Here is a 27547-nt window from a genome sequence, read left to right as displayed (position 1 = left end):
TGTGTGTGTGTGTGTGTGTGTGTGTGTGTGTGTGTGTGTGAGAGAGAGTGTGAGACTAAGTGTGTGTCTTAGTGTCTTACTAAGTGTGTTTTCGTATTTTTTCACACATGATGAGTGTGTGCTCGTCACCCTGACACCGCAGAACCTCACGCATTCATTCGAGGCAATAAAAGAAACACTTTATTTAATTCTAATTAATAATTGCTTTAGAAGATTTAGTGTTACAACCTGATTCAGGATATGCAAAACAACAATTTGAACATACATGTTATACAAAAATAACTTTAAATAATCTTGTATATAAATAAGTGGTATATAAGTGTGTTATCACAGGTCTCTCTGCAGTTCCTCTGAGCTGTCCAGCAGGAGGCGCTGTAGAGTGATCACAGGTCCAGCAGTAGGTGCTGTAGAGTGTGTGTGTGTGTGTGTGTGTGTGTGTGTGTGTGATCACAGGTCCAGCAGGAGGCGCTGTAGTGTGTGTGTGTGTGTGTGTGGTCACAGGTCCAGCAGGAGGCGCTGTAGAGTGTGTGTGTGTGTATGGTCACAGGTCCACCAGGAGGCGCTGTAGAGTGTGTGTGTGTGTATGGTCACAGGTCCAGCAGGAGGCGCTGTAGAGTGTGTGTGTGTGTGTGTGTGTGTGTGTGGTCACAGGTCCAGCAGGAGGCGCTGTAGAGCCGGTGGGAGAGTCCGGCTCCGGGGCCCGTCTGATCCCAGGGCCCGCCGCACAGATAAGCGACTCAGAGCCTGTAGAGCCGGAGCGTCTCCTGAGGAACACAGGATATATGATCTTCTCTACAGCCGACGGTTCAGTCAGCCTTTAAAATAGAGTTTCCTGACTAAATGAACGAGACCGTTTCAAATCAGTGAGTACGAGTACCCGGCAGTGTTGGGGAAGATTACTTTTAAAAGTATAGTACAGTACTACTAATAATAGTACTGTAATACTGTACAGTAGAGCTAGAGTACAGTAGAGTGAAGTAGTGTACTGTCAGTCAATAAATGTGGAAAAGTAACTTAGATATTTTGTTGTAAATTGAAAAAGTAATGTTACTTTACTTGTTCTTAAAGGAGAACTCCGGTCAATTTTAACATTGAGCTCATTTTTTTGTACATTTGGAGTGCTGTCAATACAGAGAACAACTACAAATATTGGTGTTGCCTACACCGAGTTATTCTATTTTAAAAATTTGCACCCTGTTGACTTCAATGGGGCAAGTACTAAACCTGCTTTTAGCCTCTTAACATCCTTGATGTGTCATTACAAGTGCACAGAAAATGTGAGTGATTCCTTCTGAGTGAACACGAGTGAGTCTGACTGCAGTAGATGTGAAAGAAATGTATAAAAATTATGTTATTTAAGCCAGCGCAAATACCTTTGTTTACATCCTGTTTTTCGGTTGAAGTCCAAAGTAGTCGATTGCCGAGTTCACGCGCGTGATCATAGGTAACTAAACCTATGCGTGTGAACTCGGCAATCGACTACTTTGGACTTCAACCGAAAAACAGGATGTAAACAGGTATTTGCGCTGGCTTAAATAACATCATTTTTATTCATATCTTTCACATCTACTGCAGTCAGACTCACTCGTGTTCACTCAGAAGGAATCACTCACATTTTCTGTGCACTTGTAATGACACATCAAGGATGTTAAGAGGCTAAAAGCAGGTTTAGTACTTGCCCCATTGAAGTCAACAGGGTGCAAATTTTTAAAATAGAATAACTCGGTGTAGGCAACACCGATTTTTGTCGTTGTTCTCTGTATTGACAGCACTCCAAATGTACAAAAAAATGAGCTCAATGTTAAAATTGACCGGAGTTCTCCTTTAAGTAATCTCAAGTTACTCGTAACGAGTTACCGCCAACACTGGTCCGCGGCCTGTCTAGTCAGTGACACGCACAGTCGCACACTACTAAATAAACACTATTTGATACTGACGTGATGATGTCACACTCACGTGTCGTGCCACACAGGTAGCGTATGCAAATTTGAGCTCCTCCCCACACGCAGCTCACGGCAGGGAATAGCTCCGCCCCTTTGGGGAGGTCCCTGAAGGCCACGCCCAGATAGCAGTTGTCCACCACGTATCCCAGCGTCCCCGCGTCTGCGTCCAGAACCACTAACACACGATCCGGAACGCTTGGGATATCCGAGGCTCCGCCCCCAAGGTACCGCCTCCTCTTCCCATCATGCCAAAGCTGATTGGTTGAGAGGTCCCAGCCCCAGGAACACGAGTCTCCGCCTATTAGCGCTGTGTAGCCAGAGGCCTGCAGGGGGCATGTGTGTGTGGACACGCCCAGGAGGGCGTGGCTTCCTCTCTGTAGCTCCTCCCACATCACCTCCCATATATGAAGCCCCGCCTCTACGCCGACAGCTCCACGAACCGCATCACTGGTCTGCTCCACCCGAGCTCGACACACACTCCCGCCCGACACACACACCTGCAGGTTAGGCGACAGGTGCGTCGGGCTCCACTGCGATCGAGGGTTGCCGGGGCCGACGGGGGGCGTGTCCAGAAGCACCGCGAGCCGAATGGGCGGGGCTTCAGCGAACGGACTGAACGCGGATGAGGATCTGTGGTGTTTTTTAAGATGGCCGTCCCTCAGCCAGAAACTCAGTGTAAGACCCATCCAATCAGATCACAGCAAACGCAGAACTAGATCAACTTCCTGTTCAGAGACACAAAACACACTCGTCACTCTAATACAACATTCATCAAACTACACTATATGATTAAATTAATCATTTGTTAACAAACTAGTATTCATTACTTCAATGAGCTCATTGTTTCTGCATTAAATTATTACATTCTTTAAATTAATACTGTGATTTGTATACGTACATGTTCTGAAATACATAACTTCACATAACACTTATCAGATCACTGTAAACTGTAATGTGGACTCATGCACTTTCTGTAAAGCTGCTGTGAAACGATGTGTGTTGTGAAAAGCGCTATACAAATAAATGTGAATTAAAATCATTATTAGCAAGTCAATTATTTAAGTAGCCTACTATAATATTTAAGGTGTCATTGTTACAGTGTAATATTAATTAACATACTTACTAAAGGATTAGGGTTTGGTTGAGGGTTAGTTGCATGTAATTATGCATCATTTACTGTTATTGCTACGGTAAGTACATGTGACATATGAAACAAGGACACTTCAAAAAAAAAAAAAAAAGGTGTTACCCAATATTTTATTGATCAAACATTATGAACAGCACCGGTAATTTATATTAAATTTTCATAATTACTGTTCAAAACAACAAGAACACAGTTTTAACACACACACATAATTACACTTCCAAGTACAGTTACAGTAATAACCTATTTAATTGTTTATCTTTTGCTCTAGAAGGAAGAAATGAGGGTTATTTTAAACGCAATTTTTGAATGTCATTTGTTGAAGACATTAGTAACACTTCGCATTTCGCAATAAGGTCTCATTAGTTAACTATAATAGTTAATAAGTAAAATAGTTAACATTAATGTATTCACTAACTTGAACTAACAGTGAGCAATACATGTGTTACTGTAGGCTATTTATTCATCTTTGTTGATGTTAGTTAATAAAAATTATTAACTATAACATATTCATTGTTTGTTCATGTTAGTTCACAGTGCATTAACTAATGTTAACAAATACAACCTTTAATTTGAATAATGTATTGGTACATTTTGAAATTAATATTAACTAAGATTAATAAATGCTGTAGAAGTATTGTTCATTCTTAGTTCATGTAAAAGTAAAGTGTTATCAGAACATTTAAATCTCACCGGGACCGACTTGGTTAAATAGCGATTTAAATTAATGCTGCTAATTTTCATCATATTGTGTATTTCTGCAGTTTAAACTCGTATTAAAGACTAAAGTTTGTAAGCCAGTGACCGGCTCTTACCGTGAGTGCGCGCGCCGCGTGTCCCCGCGCCACTCGTTCGTTCCCGCATTTAAACGTCACTTATCTCCCGTGCGCGCTACCGCGACGTCAAGGCCGGTACCGAGAGTGACGTCTGCGCTCTCCCCGGTGACGTATTTCATTCGTATCCTCGTAACATGATGTACCATGGTTAACATGATTTTGTGTACATAAGGGCTATGTTATTAAGGTAGCAAGTTTCATGAGATTCACTCTACTGAACTCATAACAAGCTTTAAATTATTCATTTCTCAGTGTATTAAAATGTTAAAACAATGAATAAAATATAAATATTATACAGTATATATATATATACAGATGAGATGAATATCCTGAGATGAAGTCAGATTCAGTTTTCTACATGAATGAAACTTTCTGAACAAATCAAGGCATTTCTCAGTTTATTGAGTTACAGTTACTGTAAATACTGTATCCAGTGACATGTAGTTTGTACAGAATCATAATTCAGTTGTTCGGGGTGTGTGTGTATGTGTTTATGAGTGTGTATCTGCATGTGTGTAAGATTGTGTTTGTGTGAGTGAAAGTGTGTGTGAGAGAGTGAGTGAGTGTGTTTGTGAGAGAGAGAGAGAGAGAGCGAGTGAGTGAAAGTGTGTTTGTGTGAGAGAGAATGTGTGTGTATGTGTGTCTGAGAGAGAGAGAGAGCGAGTGTGTGTGTGTGTGTGTGTGTGTGTGAGAGAGAGAGAGAGAGCGAGTGTGTGTGTGTGTGTGAGAGAGAGAGAGAGAGAGCGAGTGTGTGTGTGTGTGTGTGTGTGAGAGAGAGAGAGAGAGAGCGAGTGTGTGTGTGTGTGTGAGAGAGAGAGAGAGAGCGAGTGTGTGTGAGAGAGAGAGAGAGAGAGAGAGCGAGTGTGTGTGTGTGTGTGTGTGTGTGTGTGTGTGTGTGTGTGTGTGTGTGTGTGTGTGTGTGTGTGTGTGTGTGTGTGTGTGTGTGTGTGTGTGTGTGTGTGTGTGTGTGTGTTGTGCAGGGGCATTTTCTCTCCACGCTCTGTTTTCCTCCCTCATCGTACTCCTGCTTTGAGATCCACATCTGCTGGAAGGTTCCCTGTGGATGGACACACACATGCGGTCAGTGCAGATCTACAGTCTCACTCATCACAGTTTACAGAAACTGCCGTTGTTTGACAGGTGAACAGTGTCTCTGTAGGTGTGTGTGTGTGTGAGTGTATCTCAGTGCTCACTCACTCATATCAACACCTCTCTTCACACTGGTATCTTTCCCACAGCATTTAAGAGGCTCGGGTAACCCCACTGCTTAAGAAACACTCTAAATCCAGCACTTCTCGAAAATTACAGACGGTATCCCTTCTTCCATTCATTGCTAAGGCTTTTGAACAAGTCTTTTTCGACCAGTTATCTACCTTCGTTACACACAACAACAGGTCTGGTTTCAGAAGCGTAACTCAACTCTGAGCTCTGCTCTTGTTTTCTAAAGCTCTGAGACTCAAGAGTAGATTTCAAATCATCAGTACTTTGACACAGTTAACCACCAGATCCTCCTGTCAATCCTCATGATGAAGGGCATCTCGGGAACTCCAGTGGTTCAAGTCTGACCTCTCAGCAGGTCATTCAGGGTGTCGTGGAGAGGTGAGGTGTCTAAGACCCAACATCTAGCTACTGGAGTGCCTCAGGGCTCAGTGCTGGGACCGCTTCTCTTCTCCATTTACATGTCATCACTAGATCTGTCATTCAGAAACATGGTTTATCCTATCACTGTTATCATCTAGCTACTGGAGTGCCTCAGGGCTCAGTGCTGGGACCACTTATCTTCTCCATCTACATGTCATCACTAGATCTGTCATTCAGAAACATGGTTTATCCCATCACTGCTATCATCTAGCTACTGGAGTGCCTCAGGGCTCAGTGCTGGGACCGCTTCTCTTCTCCATCTACATGTCATCACTAGGATCTGTCATTCAGAAACATGGTTTATCCCATCACTGTTATCATCTAGCTACTGGAGTGCCTCAGGGCTCAGTGCTGGGACCGCTTCTCTTCTCCATCTACATGTCATCACTAGGATCTGTCATTCAGAAACATGGTTTATCCCATCACTGTTATCATCTAGCTACTGGAGTGCCTCAGGGCTCAGTGCTGGGACCGCTTCTCTTCTCCATCTACATGTCATCACTAGGATCTGTCATTCAGAAACATGGTTTATCCCATCACTGTTATCATCTAGCTACTGGAGTGCCTCAGGGCTCAGTGCTGGGACCGCTTCTCTTCTCCATCTACATGTCATCACTAGGATCTGTCATTCAGAAACATGGTTTATCCCATCACTGCTATCATCTAGCTACTGGAGTGCCTCAGGGCTCAGTGCTGGGACCGCTTCTCTTCTCCATCTACATGTCATCACTAGGATCTGTCATTCAGAAACATGGTTTATCCCATCACTGTTATCATCTAGCTACTGGAGTGCCTCAGGGCTCAGTGCTGGGACCGCTTCTCTTCTCCATCTACATGTCATCACTAGGATCTGTCATTCAGAAACATGGTTTATCCCATCACTGTTATCATCTAGCTACTGGAGTGCCTCAGGGCTCAGTGCTGGGACCACTTCACTTCTCCATCTACATGTCATCACTAGATCTGTCATTCAGAAACATGGTTTATCCCATCACTGTTATCATCTAGCTACTGGAGTGCCTCAGGGCTCAGTGCTGGGACTGCTTCTCTTCTCCATCTACATGTCATCACTAGATCTGTCATTCAGAAACATGGTTTATCCCATCACTGTTATCATCCAGCTACTGGAGTGCCTCAGGGCTCAGTGCTGGGACCGCTTCTCTTCTCCATCTACATGTCATCACTAGGATCTGTCATTCAGAAACATGGCTTTTCCCATCACTGTTATCATCTAGCTACTGGAGTGCCTCAGGGCTCAGTGCTGGGACCACTTCTCTTCTCCATCTACATGTCATCACTAGGATCTGTCATTCAGAAACATGGCTTTTCCCATCACTGTTATCATCTAGCTACTGGAGTGCCTCAGGGCTCAGTGCTGGGACCACTTCTCTTCTCCATCTACATGTCATCACTAGGATCTGTCATTCAGAAACATGGTTTTTCCCATCACTGCTATCATCTAGCTACTGGAGTGCCTCAGGGCTCAGTGCTGGGACCGCTTCTCTTCTACATCTACATGTCATCACTAGGATCTGTCATTCAGAAACATGGTTTTTCCCATCACTGCTATCATCTAGCTACTGGAGTGCCTCAGGGCTCAGTGCTGGGACCACTTCTCTTCTCCATCTACATGTCATCACTAGGATCTGTCATTCAGAAACATGGTTTTTCCCATCACTGCTATCATCTAGCTACTGGAGTGCCTCAGGGCTCAGTGCTGGGACCACTTCACTTCTCCATCTACATGTCATCACTAGATCTGTCATTCAGAAACATGGTTTATCCCATCACTGTTATCATCTAGCTACTGGAGTGCCTCAGGGCTCAGTGCTGGGACCACTTCTCTTCTCCATCTACATGTCATCACTAGATCTGTCATTCAGAAACATGGTTTATCCTATCACTGCTATCATCTAGCTACTGGAGTGCCTCAGGGCTCAGTGCTGGGACCGCTTCTCTTCTCCATCTACATGTCATCACTAGATCTGTCATTCAGAAACATGGTTTATCCCATCACTGTTATCATCTAGCTACTGGAGTGCCTCAGGGCTCAGTGCTGGGACCGCTTCTCTTCTCCATCTACATGTCATCACTAGATCTGTCATTCAGAAACATGGTTTCTCCCATCACTGTTATCATCTAGCTACTGGAGTGCCTCAGGGCTCAGTGCTGGGACCACTTCTCTTCTCCATCTACATGTCATCACTAGATCTGTCATTCAGAAACATGGTTTATCCCATCACTGTTATCATCTAGCTACTGGAGTGCCTCAGGGCTCAGTGCTGGGACCGCTTCTCTTCTCCATCTACATGTCATCACTAGGATCTGTCATCCAGAAACATGGTTTATCCTATCACTGCTATCATCTAGCTACTGGAGTGCCTCAGGGCTCAGTGCTGGGACCACTTCACTTCTCCATCTACATGTCATCACTAGGATCTGTCATCCAGAAACATGGTTTATCCTATCACTGTTATCATCTAGCTACTGGAGTGCCTCAGGGCTCAGTGCTGGGACCACTTCTCTTCTCCATCTACATGTCATCACTAGATCTGTCATTCAGAAACATGGTTTATCCCATCACTGTTATCATCTAGCTACTGGAGTGCCTCAGGGCTCAGTGCTGGGACCACTTCTCTTCTCCATCTACATGTCATCACTAGATCTGTCATTCAGAAACATGTTTTTTCCCATCACTGTTATCATCTAGCTACTGGAGTGCCTCAGGGCTCAGTGCTGGGACCGCTTCTCTTCTCCATCTACATGTCATCACTAGGATCTGTCATTCAGAAACATGGTTTTTCCCATCACTGCTATCATCTAGCTACTGGAGTGCCTCAGGGCTCAGTGCTGGGACCGCTTCTCTTCTACATCTACATGTCATCACTAGGATCTGTCATTCAGAAACATGGTTTTTCCCATCACTGCTATCATCTAGCTACTGGAGTGCCTCAGGGCTCAGTGCTGGGACCACTTCTCTTCTCCATCTACATGTCATCACTAGGATCTGTCATTCAGAAACATGGTTTTTCCCATCACTGCTATCATCTAGCTACTGGAGTGCCTCAGGGCTCAGTGCTGGGACCACTTCTCTTCTCCATCTACATGTCATCACTAGGATCTGTCATTCAGAAACATGGTTTTTCCCATCACTGTTATCATCTAGCTACTGGAGTGCCTCAGGGCTCAGTGCTGGGACCACTTCACTTCTCCATCTACATGTCATCACTAGATCTGTCATTCAGAAACATGGTTTATCCCATCACTGTTATCATCTAGCTACTGGAGTGCCTCAGGGCTCAGTGCTGGGACCACTTCTCTTCTCCATCTACATGTCATCACTAGATCTGTCATTCAGAAACATGGTTTATCCTATCACTGCTATCATCTAGCTACTGGAGTGCCTCAGGGCTCAGTGCTGGGACCACTTCACTTCTCCATCTACATGTCATCACTAGATCTGTCATTCAGAAACATGGTTTATCCCATCACTGTTATCATCTAGCTACTGGAGTGCCTCAGGGCTCAGTGCTGGGACTGCTTCTCTTCTCCATCTACATGTCATCACTAGATCTGTCATTCAGAAACATGGTTTCTCCCATCACTGTTATCATCTAGCTACTGGAGTGCCTCAGGGCTCAGTGCTGGGACCACTTCTCTTCTCCATCTACATGTCATCACTAGATCTGTCATTCAGAAACATGGTTTATCCCATCACTGTTATCATCTAGCTACTGGAGTGCCTCAGGGCTCAGTGCTGGGACCGCTTCTCTTCTCCATCTACATGTCATCACTAGGATCTGTCATCCAGAAACATGGTTTATCCTATCACTGCTATCATCTAGCTACTGGAGTGCCTCAGGGCTCAGTGCTGGGACCACTTCACTTCTCCATCTACATGTCATCACTAGGATCTGTCATCCAGAAACATGGTTTATCCTATCACTGTTATCATCTAGCTACTGGAGTGCCTCAGGGCTCAGTGCTGGGACCACTTCTCTTCTCCATCTACATGTCATCACTAGGATCTGTCATTCAGAAACATGGCTTTTCCCATCACTGTTATCATCTAGCTACTGGAGTGCCTCAGGGCTCAGTGCTGGGACCACTTCTCTTCTCCATCTACATGTCATCACTAGGATCTGTCATTCAGAAACATGGCTTTTCCCATCACTGTTATCATCTAGCTACTGGAGTGCCTCAGGGCTCAGTGCTGGGACCACTTCTCTTCTCCATCTACATGTCATCACTAGATCTGTCATTCAGAAACATGGTTTATCCCATCACTGTTATCATCTAGCTACTGGAGTGCCTCAGGGCTCAGTGCTGGGACCACTTCTCTTCTCCATCTACATGTCATCACTAGATCTGTCATTCAGAAACATGTTTTTTCCCATCACTGTTATCATCTAGCTACTGGAGTGCCTCAGGGCTCAGTGCTGGGACCGCTTCTCTTCTCCATCTACATGTCATCACTAGGATCTGTCATTCAGAAACATGGTTTATCCCATCACTGTTATCATCTAGCTACTGGAGTGCCTCAGGGCTCAGTGCTGGGACCGCTTCTCTTCTCCATCTACATGTCATCACTAGATCTGTCATTCAGAAACATGTTTTTCCCATCACTGTTATCATCTAGCTACTGGAGTGCTTCAGGGCTCAGTGCTGGGACCACTTCTCTTCTACATCTACATGTCATCACTAGATCTGTCATTCAGAAACATGGTTTATCCCATCACTGTTATCATCTAGCTACTGGAGTGCCTCAGGGCTCAGTGCTGGGACCGCTTCTCTTCTCCATCTACATGTTATCACTAGATCTGTCATTCAGAAACATGGTTTATCCTATCACTGTTATCATCTAGCTACTGGAGTGCCTCAGGGCTCAGTGCTGGGACCACTTCTCTTCTCCATCTACATGTCATCACTAGATCTGTCATTCAGAAACATGGTTTTTCCCATCACTGCTATCATCTAGCTACTGGAGTGACTCAGGGCTCAGTACTGGGACCGCTTCACTTCTCCATCTACATGTCATCACTAGATCTGTCATTCAGAAACATGGTTTATCTCATCACTGCTATCATCTAGCTACTGGAGTGCCTCAGGGCTCAGTGCTGGGACCGCTTCTCTTCTCCATCTACATGTCATCACTAGATCTGTCATTCAGAAACATGGTTTTTCCCATCACTGCTATCATCTAGCTACTGGAGTGCCTCAGGGCTCAGTGCTGGGACCGCTTCACTTCTCCATCTACATGTCATCACTAGATCTGTCATTCAGAAACATGGTTTTTCCCATCACTGCTATCATCTAGCTACTGGAGTGCCTCAGGGCTCAGTGCTGGGACCACTTCTCTTCTCCATCTACATGTCATCACTAGATCTGTCATTCAGAAACATGGTTTTTCCCATCACTGTTATCATCCAGCTACTGGAGTGCCTCAGGGCTCAGTGCTGGGACCGCTTCTCTTCTCCATCTACATGTCATCGCTAGATCTGTCATTCAGAAACATGGTTTTTCCCATCACTGTTATCATCCAGCTACTGGAGTGCCTCAGGGCTCAGTGCTGGGACCACTTCTCTTCTCCATCTACATGTCATCACTAGATCTGTCATTCAGAAACATGGTTTTTCCCATCACTGTTATCATCCAGCTACTGGAGTGCCTCAGGGCTCAGTGCTGGGACCGCTTCTCTTCTCCATCTACATGTCATCGCTAGATCTGTCATTCAGAAACATGGTTTATCCCATCACTGTTATCATCTAGCTACTGGAGTGCCTCAGGGCTCAGTGCTGGGACCGCTTCGATTCTCCATCTACATGTCATCACTAGATCTGTCATTCAGAAACATGGTTTTTCCCATCACTGTTATCATCTAGCTACTGGAGTGCCTCAGGGCTCAGTGCTGGGACCGCTTCTCTTCTCCATCTACATGTCATCACTAGATCTGTCATTCAGAAACATGTTTTTTCCCATCACTGCTATCATCTAGCTACTGGAGTGCCTCAGGGCTCAGTGCTGGGACCGCTTCTCTTCTCCATCTACATGTCATCACTAGATCTGTCATTCAGAAACATGTTTTATCTCATCACTGTTATCATCTAGCTACTGGAGTGCCTCAGGGCTCAGTGCTGGGACCGCTTCTCTTCTACATCTACATGTCATCACTAGATCTGTCATTCAGAAACATGTTTTTTCCCATCACTGTTATCATCTAGCTACTGGAGTGCCTCAGGGCTCAGTGCTGGGACCACTTCTCTTCTCCATCTACATGTCATCACTAGATCTGTCATTCAGAAACATGGTTTATCCCATCACTGCTATCATCTAGCTACTGGAGTGCCTCAGGGCTCAGTGCTGGGACCGCTTCTCTTCTCCATCTACATGTCATCACTAGATCTGTCATTCAGAAACATGGTTTTTCCCATCACTGTTATCATCTAGCTACTGGAGTGCCTCAGGGCTCAGTGCTGGGACCACTTCTCTTCTCCATCTACATGTCATCACTAGATCTGTCATTCAGAAACATGGTTTATCCCATCACTGCTATCATCTAGCTACTGGAGTGCCTCAGGGCTCAGTGCTGGGACCACTTCTCTTCTCCATCTACATGTCATCACTAGATCTGTCATTCAGAAACATGGTTTATCCCATCACTGCTATCATCCAGCTACTGGAGTGCCTCAGGGCTCAGTGCTGGGACCGCTTCACTTCTCCATCTACATGTCATCACTAGATCTGTCATTCAGAAACATGGTTTATCCCATCACTGTTATCATCTAGCTACTGGAGTGCCTCAGGGCTCAGTGCTGGGACCGCTTCTCTTCTCCATCTACATGTCATCACTAGATCTGTCATTCAGAAACATGTTTTATCCCATCACTGTTATCATCTAGCTACTGGAGTGCCTCAGGGCTCAGTGCTGGGACCGCTTCACTTCTCCATCTACATGTCATCACTAGATCTGTCATTCAGAAACATGGTTTATCCCATCACTGCTATCATCTAGCTACTGGAGTGCCTCAGGGCTCAGTGCTGAGACCGCTTCACTTCTCCATCTACATGTCATCACTAGATCTGTCATTCAGAAACATGGTTTATCCCATCACTGCTATCATCTAGCTACTGGAGTGCCTCAGGGCTCAGTGCTGGGACCGCTTCTCTTCTCCATCTACATGTCATCACTAGATCTGTCATTCAGAAACATGTTTTATCCCATCACTGCTATCATCCAGCTACTGGAGTGCCTCAGGGCTCAGTGCTGGGACCGCTTCACTTCTCCATCTACATGTCATCACTAGATCTGTCATTCAGAAACATGTTTTATCCCATCACTGTTATCATCTAGCTACTGGAGTGCCTCAGGGCTCAGTGCTGGGACCACTTCTCTTCTCCATCTACATGTCATCACTAGATCTGTCATTCAGAAACATGGTTTTTCCCATCACTGTTATCATCTAGCTACTGGAGTGCCTCAGGGCTCAGTGCTGGGACCGCTTCTCTTCTCCATCTACATGTCATCACTAGATCTGTCATTCAGAAACATGGTTTATCCCATCACTGTTATCATCTAGCTACTGGAGTGCCTCAGGGCTCAGTGCTGGGACCGCTTCTCTTCTACATCTACATGTCATCACTAGGATCTGTGATTCAGAAACATGGTTTATCCCATCACTGCTATCATCTAGCTACTGGAGTGCCTCAGGGCTCAGTGCTGGGACCACTTCTCTTCTCCATCTACATGTCATCACTAGATCTGTCATTCAGAAACATGGTTTTTCCCATCACTGTTATCATCTAGCTACTGGAGTGCCTCAGGGCTCAGTGCTGGGACCGCTTCTCTTCTACATCTACATGTCATCACTAGGATCTGTGATTCAGAAACATGGTTTATCCCATCACTGTTATCATCTAGCTACTGGAGTGCCTCAGGGCTCAGTGCTGGGACCACTTCTCTTCTCCATCTACATGACATCACTAGATCTGTCATTCAGAAACATGGTTTATCCCATCACTGTTATCATCTAGCTACTGGAGTGCCTCAGGGCTCAGTGCTGGGACCACTTCTCTTCTCCATCTACATGTCATCACTAGATCTGTCATTCAGAAACATGGTTTATCTCATCACTGTTATCATCTAGCTACTGGAGTGCCTCAGGGCTCAGTGCTGGGACCGCTTCTCTTCTACATCTACATGTTATCACTAGATCTGCCATTCAGAAATATGGTTTATCCCATCACTGTTATCATCTAGCTACTGGAGTGCCTCAGGGCTCAGTGCTGGGACCACTTCTCTTCTCCATTTACATGTCATCACTAGATCTGTCATTCAGAAATATGGTTTATCCCATCACTGCTATCATCTAGCTACTGGAGTGCCTCAGGGCTCAGTGCTGGGACTGCTTCTCTTCTCCATCTACATGTCATCACTAGATCTGTCATTCAGAAACATGGTTTATCCCATCACTGCTATCATCTAGCTACTGGAGTGCCTCAGGGCTCAGTGCTGGGACCACTTCTCTTCTCCATCTACATGTCATCACTAGATCTGTCATTCAGAAACATGGTTTATCCCATCACTGTTATCATCTAGCTACTGGAGTGCCTCAGGGCTCAGTGCTGGGACCACTTCTCTTCTCCATCTACATGTCATCACTAGATCTGTCATTCAGAAACATGTTTTATCCCATCACTGCTATCATCTAGCTACTGGAGTGCCTCAGGGCTCAGTGCTGGGACCACTTCTCTTCTCCATCTACATGTCATCACTAGATCTGTCATTCAGAAACATGGTTTATCCCATCACTGTTATCATCTAGCTACTGGAGTGCCTCAGGGCTCAGTGCTGGGACCACTTCTCTTCTCCATCTACATGTCATCACTAGATCTGTCATTCAGAAACATGGTTTATCCCATCACTGCTATCATCTAGCTACTGGAGTGCCTCAGGGCTCAGTGCTGGGACCGCTTCTCTTCTCCATCTACATGTCATCACTAGATCTGTCATTCAGAAACATGGTTTATCCCATCACTGTTATCATCTAGCTACTGGAGTGCCTCAGGGCTCAGTGCTGGGACCACTTCTCTTCTCCATCTACATGTCATCACTAGATCTGTCATTCAGAAACATGGTTTATCCCATCACTGCTATCATCTAGCTACTGGAGTGCCTCAGGGCTCAGTGCTGGGACCGCTTCTCTTCTCCATCTACATGTCATCACTAGGATCCGTCATTCAGAAACATGGTTTATCCCATCACTGTTATCATCTAGCTACTGGAGTGCCTCAGGGCTCAGTGCTGGGACCGCTTCTCTTCTCCATCTACATGTCATCACTAGATCTGTCATTCAGAAACATGGTTTATCCCATCACTGCTATCATCTAGCTACTGGAGTGCCTCAGGGCTCAGTGCTGGGACCGCTTCTCTTCTCCATCTACATGTCATTACTAGATCTGTCATTCAGAAACATGGTTTATCCCATCACTGTTATCATCTAGCTACTGGAGTGCCTCAGGGCTCAGTGCTGGGACCGCTTCTCTTCTCCATCTACATGTCATCACTAGATCTGTCATTCAGAAACATGGTTTATCCCATCACTGCTATCATCTAGCTACTGGAGTGCCTCAGGGCTCAGTGCTGGGACCACTTCTCTTCTCCATCTACATGTCATCACTAGATCTGTCATTCAGAAACATGGTTTATCCCATCACTGTTATCATCTAGCTACTGGAGTGCCTCAGGGCTCAGTGCTGGGACCGCTTCTCTTCTACATCTACATGTTATCACTAGATCTGCCATTCAGAAATATGGTTTATCCCATCACTGTTATCATCTAGCTACTGGAGTGCCTCAGGGCTCAGTGCTGGGACCACTTCTCTTCTCCATTTACATGTCATCACTAGATCTGTCATTCAGAAATATGGTTTATCCCATCACTGCTATCATCTAGCTACTGGAGTGCCTCAGGGCTCAGTGCTGGGACTGCTTCTCTTCTCCATCTACATGTCATCACTAGATCTGTCATTCAGAAACATGGTTTATCCCATCACTGCTATCATCTAGCTACTGGAGTGCCTCAGGGCTCAGTGCTGGGACCACTTCTCTTCTCCATCTACATGTCATCACTAGATCTGTCATTCAGAAACATGGTTTATCCCATCACTGTTATCATCTAGCTACTGGAGTGCCTCAGGGCTCAGTGCTGGGACCACTTCTCTTCTCCATCTACATGTCATCACTAGATCTGTCATTCAGAAACATGTTTTATCCCATCACTGCTATCATCTAGCTACTGGAGTGCCTCAGGGCTCAGTGCTGGGACCACTTCTCTTCTCCATCTACATGTCATCACTAGATCTGTCATTCAGAAACATGGTTTATCCCATCACTGTTATCATCTAGCTACTGGAGTGCCTCAGGGCTCAGTGCTGGGACCACTTCTCTTCTCCATCTACATGTCATCACTAGATCTGTCATTCAGAAACATGGTTTATCCCATCACTGCTATCATCTAGCTACTGGAGTGCCTCAGGGCTCAGTGCTGGGACCGCTTCTCTTCTCCATCTACATGTCATCACTAGATCTGTCATTCAGAAACATGGTTTATCCCATCACTGTTATCATCTAGCTACTGGAGTGCCTCAGGGCTCAGTGCTGGGACCACTTCTCTTCTCCATCTACATGTCATCACTAGATCTGTCATTCAGAAACATGGTTTATCCCATCACTGCTATCATCTAGCTACTGGAGTGCCTCAGGGCTCAGTGCTGGGACCGCTTCTCTTCTCCATCTACATGTCATCACTAGGATCCGTCATTCAGAAACATGGTTTATCCCATCACTGTTATCATCTAGCTACTGGAGTGCCTCAGGGCTCAGTGCTGGGACCGCTTCTCTTCTCCATCTACATGTCATCACTAGATCTGTCATTCAGAAACATGGTTTATCCCATCACTGCTATCATCTAGCTACTGGAGTGCCTCAGGGCTCAGTGCTGGGACCGCTTCTCTTCTCCATCTACATGTCATTACTAGATCTGTCATTCAGAAACATGGTTTATCCCATCACTGTTATCATCTAGCTACTGGAGTGCCTCAGGGCTCAGTGCTGGGACCGCTTCTCTTCTCCATCTACATGTCATCACTAGATCTGTCATTCAGAAACATGGTTTATCCCATCACTGCTATCATCTAGCTACTGGAGTGCCTCAGGGCTCAGTGCTGGGACCACTTCTCTTCTCCATCTACATGTCATCACTAGATCTGTCATTCAGAAACATGGTTTATCCCATCACTGCTATCATCTAGCTACTGGAGTGCCTCAGGGCTCAGTGCTGGGACCGCTTCTCTTCTCCATCTACATGTCATCACTAGGATCTGTCATTCAGAAACATGGTTTATCCCATCACTGTTATCATCTAGCTACTGGAGTGCCTCAGGGCTCAGTGCTGGGACCGCTTCTCTTCTCCATCTACATGTCATCACTAGATCTGTCATTCAGAAACATGGTTTATCCCATCACTGTTATCATCTAGCTACTGGAGTGCCTCAGGGCTCAGTGCTGGGACCGCTTCTCTTCTCCATCTACATGTCATCACTAGGATCCGTCACTCAGAAACATGGTTTATCCCATCACTGCTATCATCTAGCTACTGGAGTGCCTCAGGGCTCAGTGCTGGGACCACTTCTCTTCTCCATCTACATGTCATCACTAGATCTGTCATTCAGAAACATGGTTTATCCCATCACTGTTACAATGACGACACACAACTCTACCTCTCAACCATCACCTTCAACTCAACCTTGTGAAGTCAGAACAGCTTGTGTTCTCAGCCAACCCAACACTTCAGCACAACTTCTCCATTCAGCTGTTCATCATCCATAACTCCATCCAGGACAGCCAGGAACCCTTGAGTTGAGATTGATGATCAGTTGAACTTCACAGAGCACATTGCTAGAACTGCCCGGTCCTGCAGATTTGCTTTATACAACATTAGGAGGATCAGGCCCTTCCTATCAGAGCTACACAACTCCTTCTCCAAGCTCTTGTTCTTTCCAGGCTGGACTATTGTAATGCTCTCTCCTTCCAGCATCAGTCAAACCTCTGCAACTGATCCAGATGCTGCAGCAAGAGTGTCTTTATCGAGCCGAAGAGACACACATCACTCCTCTCCTCATAAACTTGCACTGGTTTCCAACAGCCGGATTCAAGGCACTGATGTTTTCCTGCAGATCAACCACTGGCTCTGCTCTCCTATACCTACACTCACTACTTCAGACCGATGTGTCTCCAGAAGCTTGTGTTCTGCAGGTGAACGGTGTCTTGTGGTGCATCATCTCAAAGAGACACTTTTGGATAAATTCGTCTGTTAACTGATTAAATGTAAATGTAAAGATATTTTTTTGTCATGTATAAATATGGCATGACCTCATTAGCTAAACTGTTTAGAGGTGGTTGATACGACCAAAATATGAATCCCAGATATGCATAATTTTAATCATGTGATTCTGAGAGATAAATCAGCCTGAAACTCCACTGAAGCCTCACCAGCGAGGCGAGAATAGACCCTCCGATCCAGGAGCTGAACCTCCTCTCGATGGAGCTGTTACAGGCCATGAGCTTCAGCCTCACGCTCTGCAAACACAGACAGCGTGAGTGTGTGTGAAGACCAGATCCGACTGAGACGTCTGAGATGAGGAACACACCGGAGGAGCTTTCTGAGACAGTTCTCGGTTGAGTCTCTCGGTGAAGCCCTGGAGGAGTGTGTTTCCCCCCGTCACCATCACGCTGCCGTACAGGCCCTAAACACACACACACACACACACACACACACACACACACACCTTCATCTCAAACATCAGTTGCTATGCTACTGTTGAACATGTAGTGAGTAACCCAAGCGTTTGCTCTCACCGGCCTGATGTCGATGTCACACATGCCGATGCTGGTAGTGACGACGTGTCCGACGCCTAACATGGTGTTTCCAGACAGACCCTGAGGACACACACACACACACTTCATCTGCTCCGAGCGTCACACACACTTCATCTGATTCAGATACTGCAGTTCCATGATTGACTTTACACCTCTTTTCACTGAATTTACAGGACTTTTCCCTCCGTTCGTCATTTCAGGTTCTTTTTACAGGTGTTTTTGCACTCAGATGGAAATTTCTACTCTATAAAATTGTTCGATGTAATTTGACATTTTAGATTCATAATAAAATTGCACATGGAGTTTCAAGATTTTAATAATTTCAGTGAATTCTCAAGGTTGTACAAATTTCCAAGATTTTTCAAGATTTTATTAATTTCCATGTTAATTCAAGATTTGATTGATTTCAATGATTTTTCAAGATTTTAATTCCCAAGATTTTATTAATTCCTATGATTTTTCAGGATTTTATTTATTTCAATGACTAAGATTTTCATGATTTTTCCAAATCGTATTAGTTTCCTAGCCTGGCTAACGTCAGACCACTTTCTCTTTGAGACGTGGTCTGGAAACCACATGTGCATTTTCTCGTATTTGAGGCGTGGTTTACGAATGCCCAGAGCCGTTTATTGGGCGCTACGAATGTCTATCAAATGCGCCTGTACGCAGCTCATAGCCAATCATTTCAAATTATACCAGATGACGTATGTAGAGCGACAGATATTCAACGAAGAAGACGACGATGGGTCAGATTTATGTGTACACAGAGAGTCCTGCACGGGTCCGATTTTGTAAATCCGCACCCGACCCGTTTTCCAACAGCAGCACTAATAAAAATCTGCACCGACCCGCTTAAAATAGAACCGACACCCGACTCGCACCCGAAATAAAATCAGTTTAGACTATCACATTATAGACACACTTACAAACATTTTTATTGCCAGGTCATACAGAAGTTATTACACGACCATTAAGGACAACTTCAGCCGAAGCTGTCAAAAGGCCGATACATGAAGAACATGGCTAACGTTACCACAAAACTGAGTAACGTTAGCCTTATAACATTTTACCAGTCGAACAGACGCGGCTACAACACTATATGCCACACAATTTCGTCTAGCCTACATCTGACAATTTTGGGTTCAAACACACCCTGCACACCACACATACTTAACAGTGTTAAATATGAAAAATACCGTTCGATAGAGCTGCTTTGTTACCAGTTATCTGCGTTCTTCCTCAGGGATGAAGTTCCACATCTGCGGCTATCCAACACGAAAATGTTTGCAGCAAAGCCTTTCACAATATTTTCTTCAGATAACTCCAAATTTCTCCCACACACTAGACTTGATTTTTGATGACGTATTGTCGACAACTTTACAATCTCCACTAGCTATTCTTTTCTTCAACTCCTCAGCATCCATCTTGACGACTGCAAGCAGAACGCGCGCGCGCGGTTGTGATGCATTTTTAAAAATGAAAGTAGCCTTGGTAACGTTATAGATCCTGGGAGGGCGTGGCGCGTCGGCACAAATAAACTGATATGGATTTTAAATTATTTTATCAACTTGAAATACAGGCATATTTTTGTAGATGTGTTCCTAAAAATATGCATATATTTTTACGTCTGTCATGTTGGATCCATAGATAAACAAACTGCTTCGGTGTGTCGCATATACTTCGTCATCGTCTTCCTGCTCCCTCCCCGTTCTGTGATTGGTTCCCTATTTCAGGGGAAAAATTAGTCCATGGTATCCAGACTACCTTGCAGCGTGAATAAAATCGCGCTGCTCAAGGCAGTATGGGGAAACCCAGGCTATTAGTTTCCATGATTTTTCAAGATTTTAATCGTTTCCATACTTTTTCAAGATTTTATAAATTTCCATATTTATTCAAGATTTGATTGATTTCTATGACTAACATTTCCATGAATTTTCCCAAATTATTTTAATCCGAATGATTTTTCCAGACTGTATTACTCCCGGACTGAAGGATGCGCTTCACCTTCACGTTGGAGGGATCGAACAGGCCCTCTGGAATCCGTAATCTCTCGGCTCCGAAATCTGTGCTGAAGCCACTCGGCATCTCATAGTGCAGCGCCGGCATCTGTGCAGCAACCCTGAACACACACACACAGAGATCAGACGAGTGTGTGTGTGTGCGTGTGTGTGCGTGTGTGTGTGTGTGGGGGGGCTCTACTCACTGCTCATCATACGGAGAGTCCGACACCTGCAGCACTGATGCCTGGAAATCCTGAATCACCTCCTGAAAGAGTCACACTGACGGATCACACCGACACACACACACACACACTTCACACACGGATTCATTCGTGAGTTCCTGCAGATCTTACGTTACACATGTACGTGTGCCAGGACTTGCTGACTGGAGGGAGTTTGTCTTTCTTGGTCCAGAGCGGCGGAGCTCCTTCCCTCACGGGCTCCTGACACACACACACACACACACACACACACACACACTGTGAAGTTTCAGGAGTGAATCCTAAACCTCCGTTGACTGAGGCGTTGTGTGTTGTTAATGTTTGTAAGGCTGATGATAAGGCTCACAGAAAAGCGTTTTTGGGCTTGTTTGGGTTTGGCTCATAAACCAGTCCAGTTTGTGGAGTTAATGAGAGCGAGAGAGTGTGTGATTGTGTGTGTGTGTGTGTGAGAGAGAGAGTGTGAGTGTTTGTATGTGTGTGCGTGTAAGTGTGTGTGTGTGTGTGAGAGTGTGTGTGATTGAGTGTTTGTGTGTGTGTGCGTGTAAGAGTGTGTGTGTGTGAGAGAGTGATTGGGTAGGTTCAGGGGTTGGATAAGTGTGTGTGTGTGTGTGTGTGTGTGTGTGTGATGGGCAGGTTTAGGGGTTGGGTAAGTGTGTGTGTGTGATGGGTGTGTGTGTGTGTGTGTGTGTGTGTGTGTGTGATGGGTAGGTTCAGGGGTTGGGTAAGTGTGTGTGTGTGTGTGTGATGGGTAGGTTCAGGGGTTGGGTAAGTGTGTGTGTGTGATGGGTAGGTTCAGGGGTTGGGTAAGTGTGTGTGTGTGTGTGTGTGTGTGTGTGTGATGGGCAGGTTTAGGGGTTGGGTAAGTGTATGTGTGTGTGTGTGTGTGTGTGATGGGTGTGTGTGTGTGTGTGTGTGTGTGATGGGTAGGTTCAGGGGTTGGGTAAGTGTGTGTGTGTGTGTGTGTGTGTGTGTGTGTGTGATCGGTAGGTTCAGGGGTTGGGTAAGTGTGTGTGTGTGTGTGTGTGATGGGTAGGTTCAGGGGTTGGGTAAGTGTGTGTGTGTGATGGGTAGGTTCAGGGGTTGGGTAAGTGTGTGTGTGTGTGTGTGTGTGTGTGTGTGTGTGTGTGTGTGTGTGTGTGTGTGATGGGCAGGTTTAGGGGTTGGGTAAGTGTATTGTGTGTGTGTGTGTGTGTGTGTGTGTGTGTGTGTGTGTGTGTGTGTGTGTGTGATGGGTAGGTTCAGGGGTTGGGTAAGTGTGTGTGTGTGTGTGTGTGTGTGATCGGTAGGTTCAGGGGTAGGGTAAGTGTGTGTGTGTGTGTGTGTGTGTGTGTGTGTGTGTGTGTGTGTGTGATGGGCAGGTTTAGGGGTTGGGTAAGTGTGTGTGTGTGTGTGTGTGTGTGTGTGTGTGTGTGATGGGCAGGTTTAGGGGTTGGGTAAGTGTGTGTGTGTGTGTGTGTGTGTGTGTGTGATGGGCAGGTTTAGGGGTTGGGTAAGTGTGTGTGTGTGTGTGTGTGTGATGGGTAGGTTTAGGGGTTGGGTAAGTGTGTGTGTGTGTGTGTGTGTGTGTGTGTGTGTGTGTGTGTGTGTGATGGGCAGGTTTAGGGGTTGGGTAAGTGTGTGTGTGTGTGTTTGATGGGTAGGTTCAGGGGTTGGGTAAGTGTGTGTGTGTGTGTGTGTGTGTGTGATGGGTAGGTTCAGGGGTTGGGTAAGTGTGTGTGTGTGTGTGTGTGTGTGTGTGTGTGATGGGTGTGTGTGTGACACCTTCACCTTTGATGCAATCATGTACGTAGGGACCGTGTCGATGTTCATCTCCTGGAACAGCTCTCGGCACTGCATGCTAATGAAATCCCCGGCCAGAGGAGACTTCACGATCCCTGAACACAAGAGCTCACGTCACACACAGACGCTCCCAGACGTGCTGGACTGAAACACCCAATCCACGCTCCTCTATTTACCTTGCTGCAGGACGTACCCATCATGCACTGGGATGGCAGTGGTGTGTGTGGCTCCGCTGTCCAGCACCAGCCCGGTGGCTCGGCCGTTAGCAAAGCTGCGTCAATCAGGTTAAGGTGACGTACAACATCATTAACACATCAGGCAACTCAAGATTCTCTCTGGATTCTGATTGGCTGATGTTCCTGAGCGGAGGCTTCTGATTGGATACGCGGTGAGCACGGCGGTCTTGCACAGGAAGAAGGCGGGAATGTTGTAATGCTCGAATATGAGTTCAGTGAGCTTCTCTCTCTTCGCCCGCGAGTTCCACTGTCACGAGAGAAGACCGGGTCAGGTGAGCATCATAATCCGACTGAACTCAGACCAGCGTTAAACCCTGCGGTGCTCTCGCGCGGCCGACAGAAACTACTGAAGATTTATTTATTTTTTGTCTTGAATACTTTAAAGCACAGAGTTAAGTTTGATCTCTTTTCAAAGATGACACTTGGCAAAAAAATAAGTGAACTTAAAAAAAGTTACAGAATTTTGCATGTATTGTTATGAAAAATGCACAAAATAATATTTTAAATTTTAAATGAAGTATATATTTTCAAAAGTGCGTTTTACTCTAAAACTGCAAGAAAATCAAAACCATAAATCTAAACAAGTTGTGTTCCAAATCTGAGGTTGATATCTCAGTAAATTATCTTTCAGTGAGAGTGTGTTCGGCTGCAGTTCCAAACGCTTCCACTAGAGGAACTTCAGCTCACATTCATTCCCAATGCGCTCATTATTGAGGAGGAGCTCAAGTGGGACTGTTTCTATCAGGACTATTAAACCTGTTCGAATCATGTCCATGATTTTTTTTTTTTTTTCACACAGCAAGTGCCAAAACCTTTACCAAGATTCGTACCATTCCAATTAAGTAAAAAATTCTAAGAAAACAAAGTGTACATTTTTCGGTCAAAAATGGCCGAAGAGCACCAGAGGAAGATTCAGCAGTTTTCAGATGTCCAAATAATACATTTTCTCAAGTATTTTTATTTTGAAAACTCACTTCACTACTTTCCACAGGATTATATTGCACTTTTTACTTCACTACATTTCCTACATGTGGTTCCTCGTCATGAAGAAATCCACATCCGCTCCGAGACGTGTTAGCATGTCTGACTCTCTTCACTGATTGAGTCGGTTTGCAAATCGCACTGAATAATTCATTCGGGAACTGAACTGAACGACTCACTGATTCAGAGATCCAGTCAGAACAAATCTACATGTCTGAGTACTTTGAATACTTGAGTACACTAAAAATCTGTACATTTTACTATAACACTTGATTTGTGTACTTTGTCCACCAGTTTACATTTCATCAGTTCATGCATTCACTGGGAATCGAACCCATGACTTTGGCGTAGCAAGCGCCATACCCGGCCGAGTGCTGATGTACTTACGGGAGCTTCGGACATCAGAACAGGGTGTAGACCGGGCTCAGATTTGATGTGTTTGCTGTAGATGTGGTCGATTATGGCTTGAAAAGCGTTCCAGTCCTCAACTAGCGGGGAATATAATAGAAATGTGTAGAAAATACTTTTGCAGTCTATGTTAAATGATTACAATGTGTCGTACTCATGCCGTTCTTGAGTGGAGAGATGAGCTCTACACCGGCCCGTGGCACATGAAGCGCTGTGGTGTCAATGTAGTAGCTCCGCCCACTGTTGATCTCTTGCTCCGCCCCCATGTCAGCTTGCCCCTCCTCCTCTGTGTGCACTCCTATAGTGGTGGGGAAATCCGCCTGGCAATAATCAGGGATAATCATGTGTTCAATCATATTCTAGTCACTTTTCCCTCAGGACGATCCTCAAAGCTTTGGGTTTTATGGGTGGATTATATCAAGTCAAGTCACCTGTGTTTATATAGCGCTTTATACAGTTCAGATTGTTTAAAAGCAGCATCACAGGAATAAACAGTATAATAACAGTGTTGCAAAAGTTATCAATTAATTATCAATTAAACAACTTTAATTTCATTTAATTTAACTTCAAAGTCTATTCAACCCCAATTGAGCAAACCAAAGGCGACAGAGGCAGTGAGATCTGTAACTGGATGGATGGGTGGATGGAGGGATGGATGGAGGGAGGGATGGATGGATGGAGGGATGGATGGAGGGATGGGTGGATAGAAGGAGGGAGGGATGGATGGGATGGATGGATGGAGGGATGGAGGGATGGGTGGATGGAAGGAGGGAGGGATGGATGGGATGGATGGATGGATGGAGGGATGGGTGGATGGAGGGATGGAGGGATGGGTGGATGGAGGGATGAATGGATGGATGGAGGGAGGGAGGGTGGGATGGATGGATGGATGGAGGGAGGGGAGGGATGGATGGAAGGATGGGTGGATGGGTGGATGGATTGATGGAGGGGTGGATGGAGGGATGATGGATGGATGGAGGGATGGGTGGAGGGTGGAGGGATGATGGATGGATGGATGGATGGAGGGAGGGATGGATGGATGGATGGATGGAGGGAGGGATGGGTGGATGGGTGGATGGATGGATGGATGGAGGGAGGGATGGATGGAGGGAGGGAGGGGATGGGTGGAGGGATGGATGGGTGGATGGAAGGAGGGATGGATGGATTGATGGAGGGGAGGATGGAGGGATGATGGATGGAGGGATGGATGGATGGATGGATGGATGGATGGATGGATGGAGGGAGGGGAGGGGAGGGGAGGGGAGGGAGGGAGGGATGGATGGATGGAGGGAGGGGATGGATGGATGGATGGATGGAAGGATGGGTGGGTGGATGGAAGGATGGGTGGATGGATTGATGGAGGGGTGGATGGAGGGATGATGGATTGATGGATGGGTGGAGGGTGGAGGGATGATGGATGGGTGGAGGGATGGATGGATGGATGGATGGATGGGTGGATGGATGGAGGGAGGGATGGGAGGGGAGGGAGGGAGGGATGGGAGGGGAGGGATGGATGGATTGATGGAGGGGTGGATGGAGGGACAGGAGGGAGGGATGGATGGAGGGATGGGTGGAGGGACTGGATGGATGGAAGGAGGGATGGATGGATTGATGGATTGATGGAGGGATGGATGGAGGGATGATGGATGGAGGGATGGATGGAAGGATGGGTGGAGGGATGGATGGATTGATGGATTGATGGAGGGATGGATGGAGGGATGATGGATGGAGGGATGGATGGAAGGATGGGTGGAGGGATGAGGGATGGATGGAGGGGTGGGTGGATGGAAGGAGGGAGGGATGGATGGATTGATGGAGGGGTGGATGGAGGGATGGATGGATGGAGGGAGGGATGGAGGGATGATTACCTTGGGACAGTCCTCTCCTGCATATCCTGCTCTAGTGGAGAAAGAGCCGATGTCAAACACCAAAGCTCCCACTTCATCTGAGAGAGAGAGAGAGAGAGAGAGAGAGAGAGAGAGAGAGAGATTATTATCTCAGTATTAATATTGTGTCAACTCAGTTTTATTTGAACCTTTGATTACACTTTCTATAATGCCCATGCTTATAGTGAATCATATCTCCATTTATACTCATTTATAATAAGTATAACTATTTTATAAATATACTGTATTTATAAAGACTCAAGCGTGTGTTTATAATGTAGGAGGCGGAGCTTCAGATTCTAGAGAGCATTTGATTGGACAGTGCAAAGTGATGTCATCAAAATCATTCATCCATATATTGGCAGAAGTGAAAGACTGAGTTTTCAACACTTATATCTTCTAAAAGTGAATTATGTCATTGTTTTGGGGCACGCTAGGCTATAGAGTAAGAGTGACACACTTCAGCCGACGGGAGACTTCAGATCGCGAGACTCAGACCATCAGCCGGATGAGCTTTGATATTATTAGTATGGCTTTATGTCAGATTATGTAAATTGGATCTATAAAGTCGTAGCCTATAGATGAAGGTTTGAGCTGATGTTTAGGATTATGAATCTGTAAAGTTTTGCTTTTAACATTTTGCTGTCGTGACGAACATGAGACTGAAATTGTATTTTGTTAATACAACTTCAATATATATATATATATATATATATATATGTGTGTGTGTGTTATGAAGAAGTCCCCTGTAATATATATATATTATATATATAATATATAATATTACAGGGGACTTCTTCATAACACATCACATCTCCAGTCCTGAAGAACTCCACTAGGTGTAGAGATGAGAGGATTGTGTTTGCATTGAAAAGCCATCATGGTAAAGGAATGACTGCGCATGCGCGTGATAACACATGGTATCCTATTCTTTGACGTATCTTGGAGTTGTATGTAAATCATATGATGATGAATACAGGTACCACTGATGCGGGATGCGGTTGTCATGGTGATGATGATGATGACTCGTCTTACCTCCGCCGTACACGCCGCCGCTCATCGCGCGTTTGCTCCGGATTCCGCGGCTCTCACCGGGTGTGTTCCGTTCGGCGCGGGGAATCGTGATGATGGGGGAATAACGGGACCGAATATTCCCGCACGCGCACGCGCGTCCTGCCGCTGTCAGCGGTCACGCGCTGGTGACGGAGACCGGAGAGTGTCCGGTCGACCCTCGTGCTGTCACGTGCTGCGGCTGCCGACGTTTATTAATATGACGAAACGTTTACATTTTTTTCACGTTTCAAATCAGTTACTTTTTCTTTCATATCCGTAATGACGAATATTTGTTAGGCTATATTACATGACATCACAGAGTTCAGATTAAGAACGGATTATACGTTTAGCAAGAAGTAAATCAATTATGCTTTGCTTTCCAGCAATATCATTTCATAAAGCATGAATAAACATACAGACAACATGATTGTCTATTGGCAAAAAAACACACCAAAATACATCACATCATGCTACAGTAAAAC

The 27547-nt window shown here is 45.5% G+C and overlaps 2 protein-coding genes across 2 annotated transcripts; both read right to left on the bottom strand.

Moving 5' to 3' along the window:
• Positions 1-385: 385 nt before the first annotated feature.
• Positions 386-4080, bottom strand: LOC307146332 (SPRY domain-containing SOCS box protein 2). Its single transcript, XM_079850235.1, has 3 exons — positions 3903-4080; positions 1957-2668; positions 386-764 (listed from the first exon to the last, which is right to left on the bottom strand). Exons 2-3 carry the CDS (start codon positions 2627-2629, stop codon positions 646-648), a joined length of 792 nt encoding a protein of 263 aa, XP_079706361.1. The 5' UTR covers positions 2630-2668; positions 3903-4080; the 3' UTR covers positions 386-645.
• On the bottom strand, positions 2639-27299 carry actl6b (actin-like 6B; the record flags this gene model as incomplete). The annotated part of the gene is made up of 15 exons (XM_079850214.1): positions 27048-27299; positions 25995-26071; positions 24281-24446; positions 24106-24206; positions 22887-22984; positions 22678-22772; positions 22490-22596; positions 20855-20944; positions 20705-20766; positions 20506-20620; positions 18481-18561; positions 18273-18368; positions 18115-18201; positions 4849-4980; positions 2639-2668 (listed from the first exon to the last, which is right to left on the bottom strand). The coding sequence occupies exons 1-15, from the start codon at positions 27070-27072 to the stop codon at positions 2639-2641; spliced, it is 1362 nt and encodes a 453-aa protein (XP_079706340.1). The 5' UTR covers positions 27073-27299.
• Between the last annotated feature and the right edge of the window lie 248 nt (positions 27300-27547).

The sequence above is a fragment of the Squalius cephalus genome (genome assembly GCF_949319135.1).
Source record: "Squalius cephalus genome assembly, chromosome: 18".
Taxonomy (NCBI): Eukaryota; Metazoa; Chordata; class Actinopteri; order Cypriniformes; family Leuciscidae; genus Squalius; species Squalius cephalus.
The sequence above is the reverse complement of the archived record's forward strand: the minus strand, read 5'-3'. Positions and strand labels throughout refer to the sequence as shown.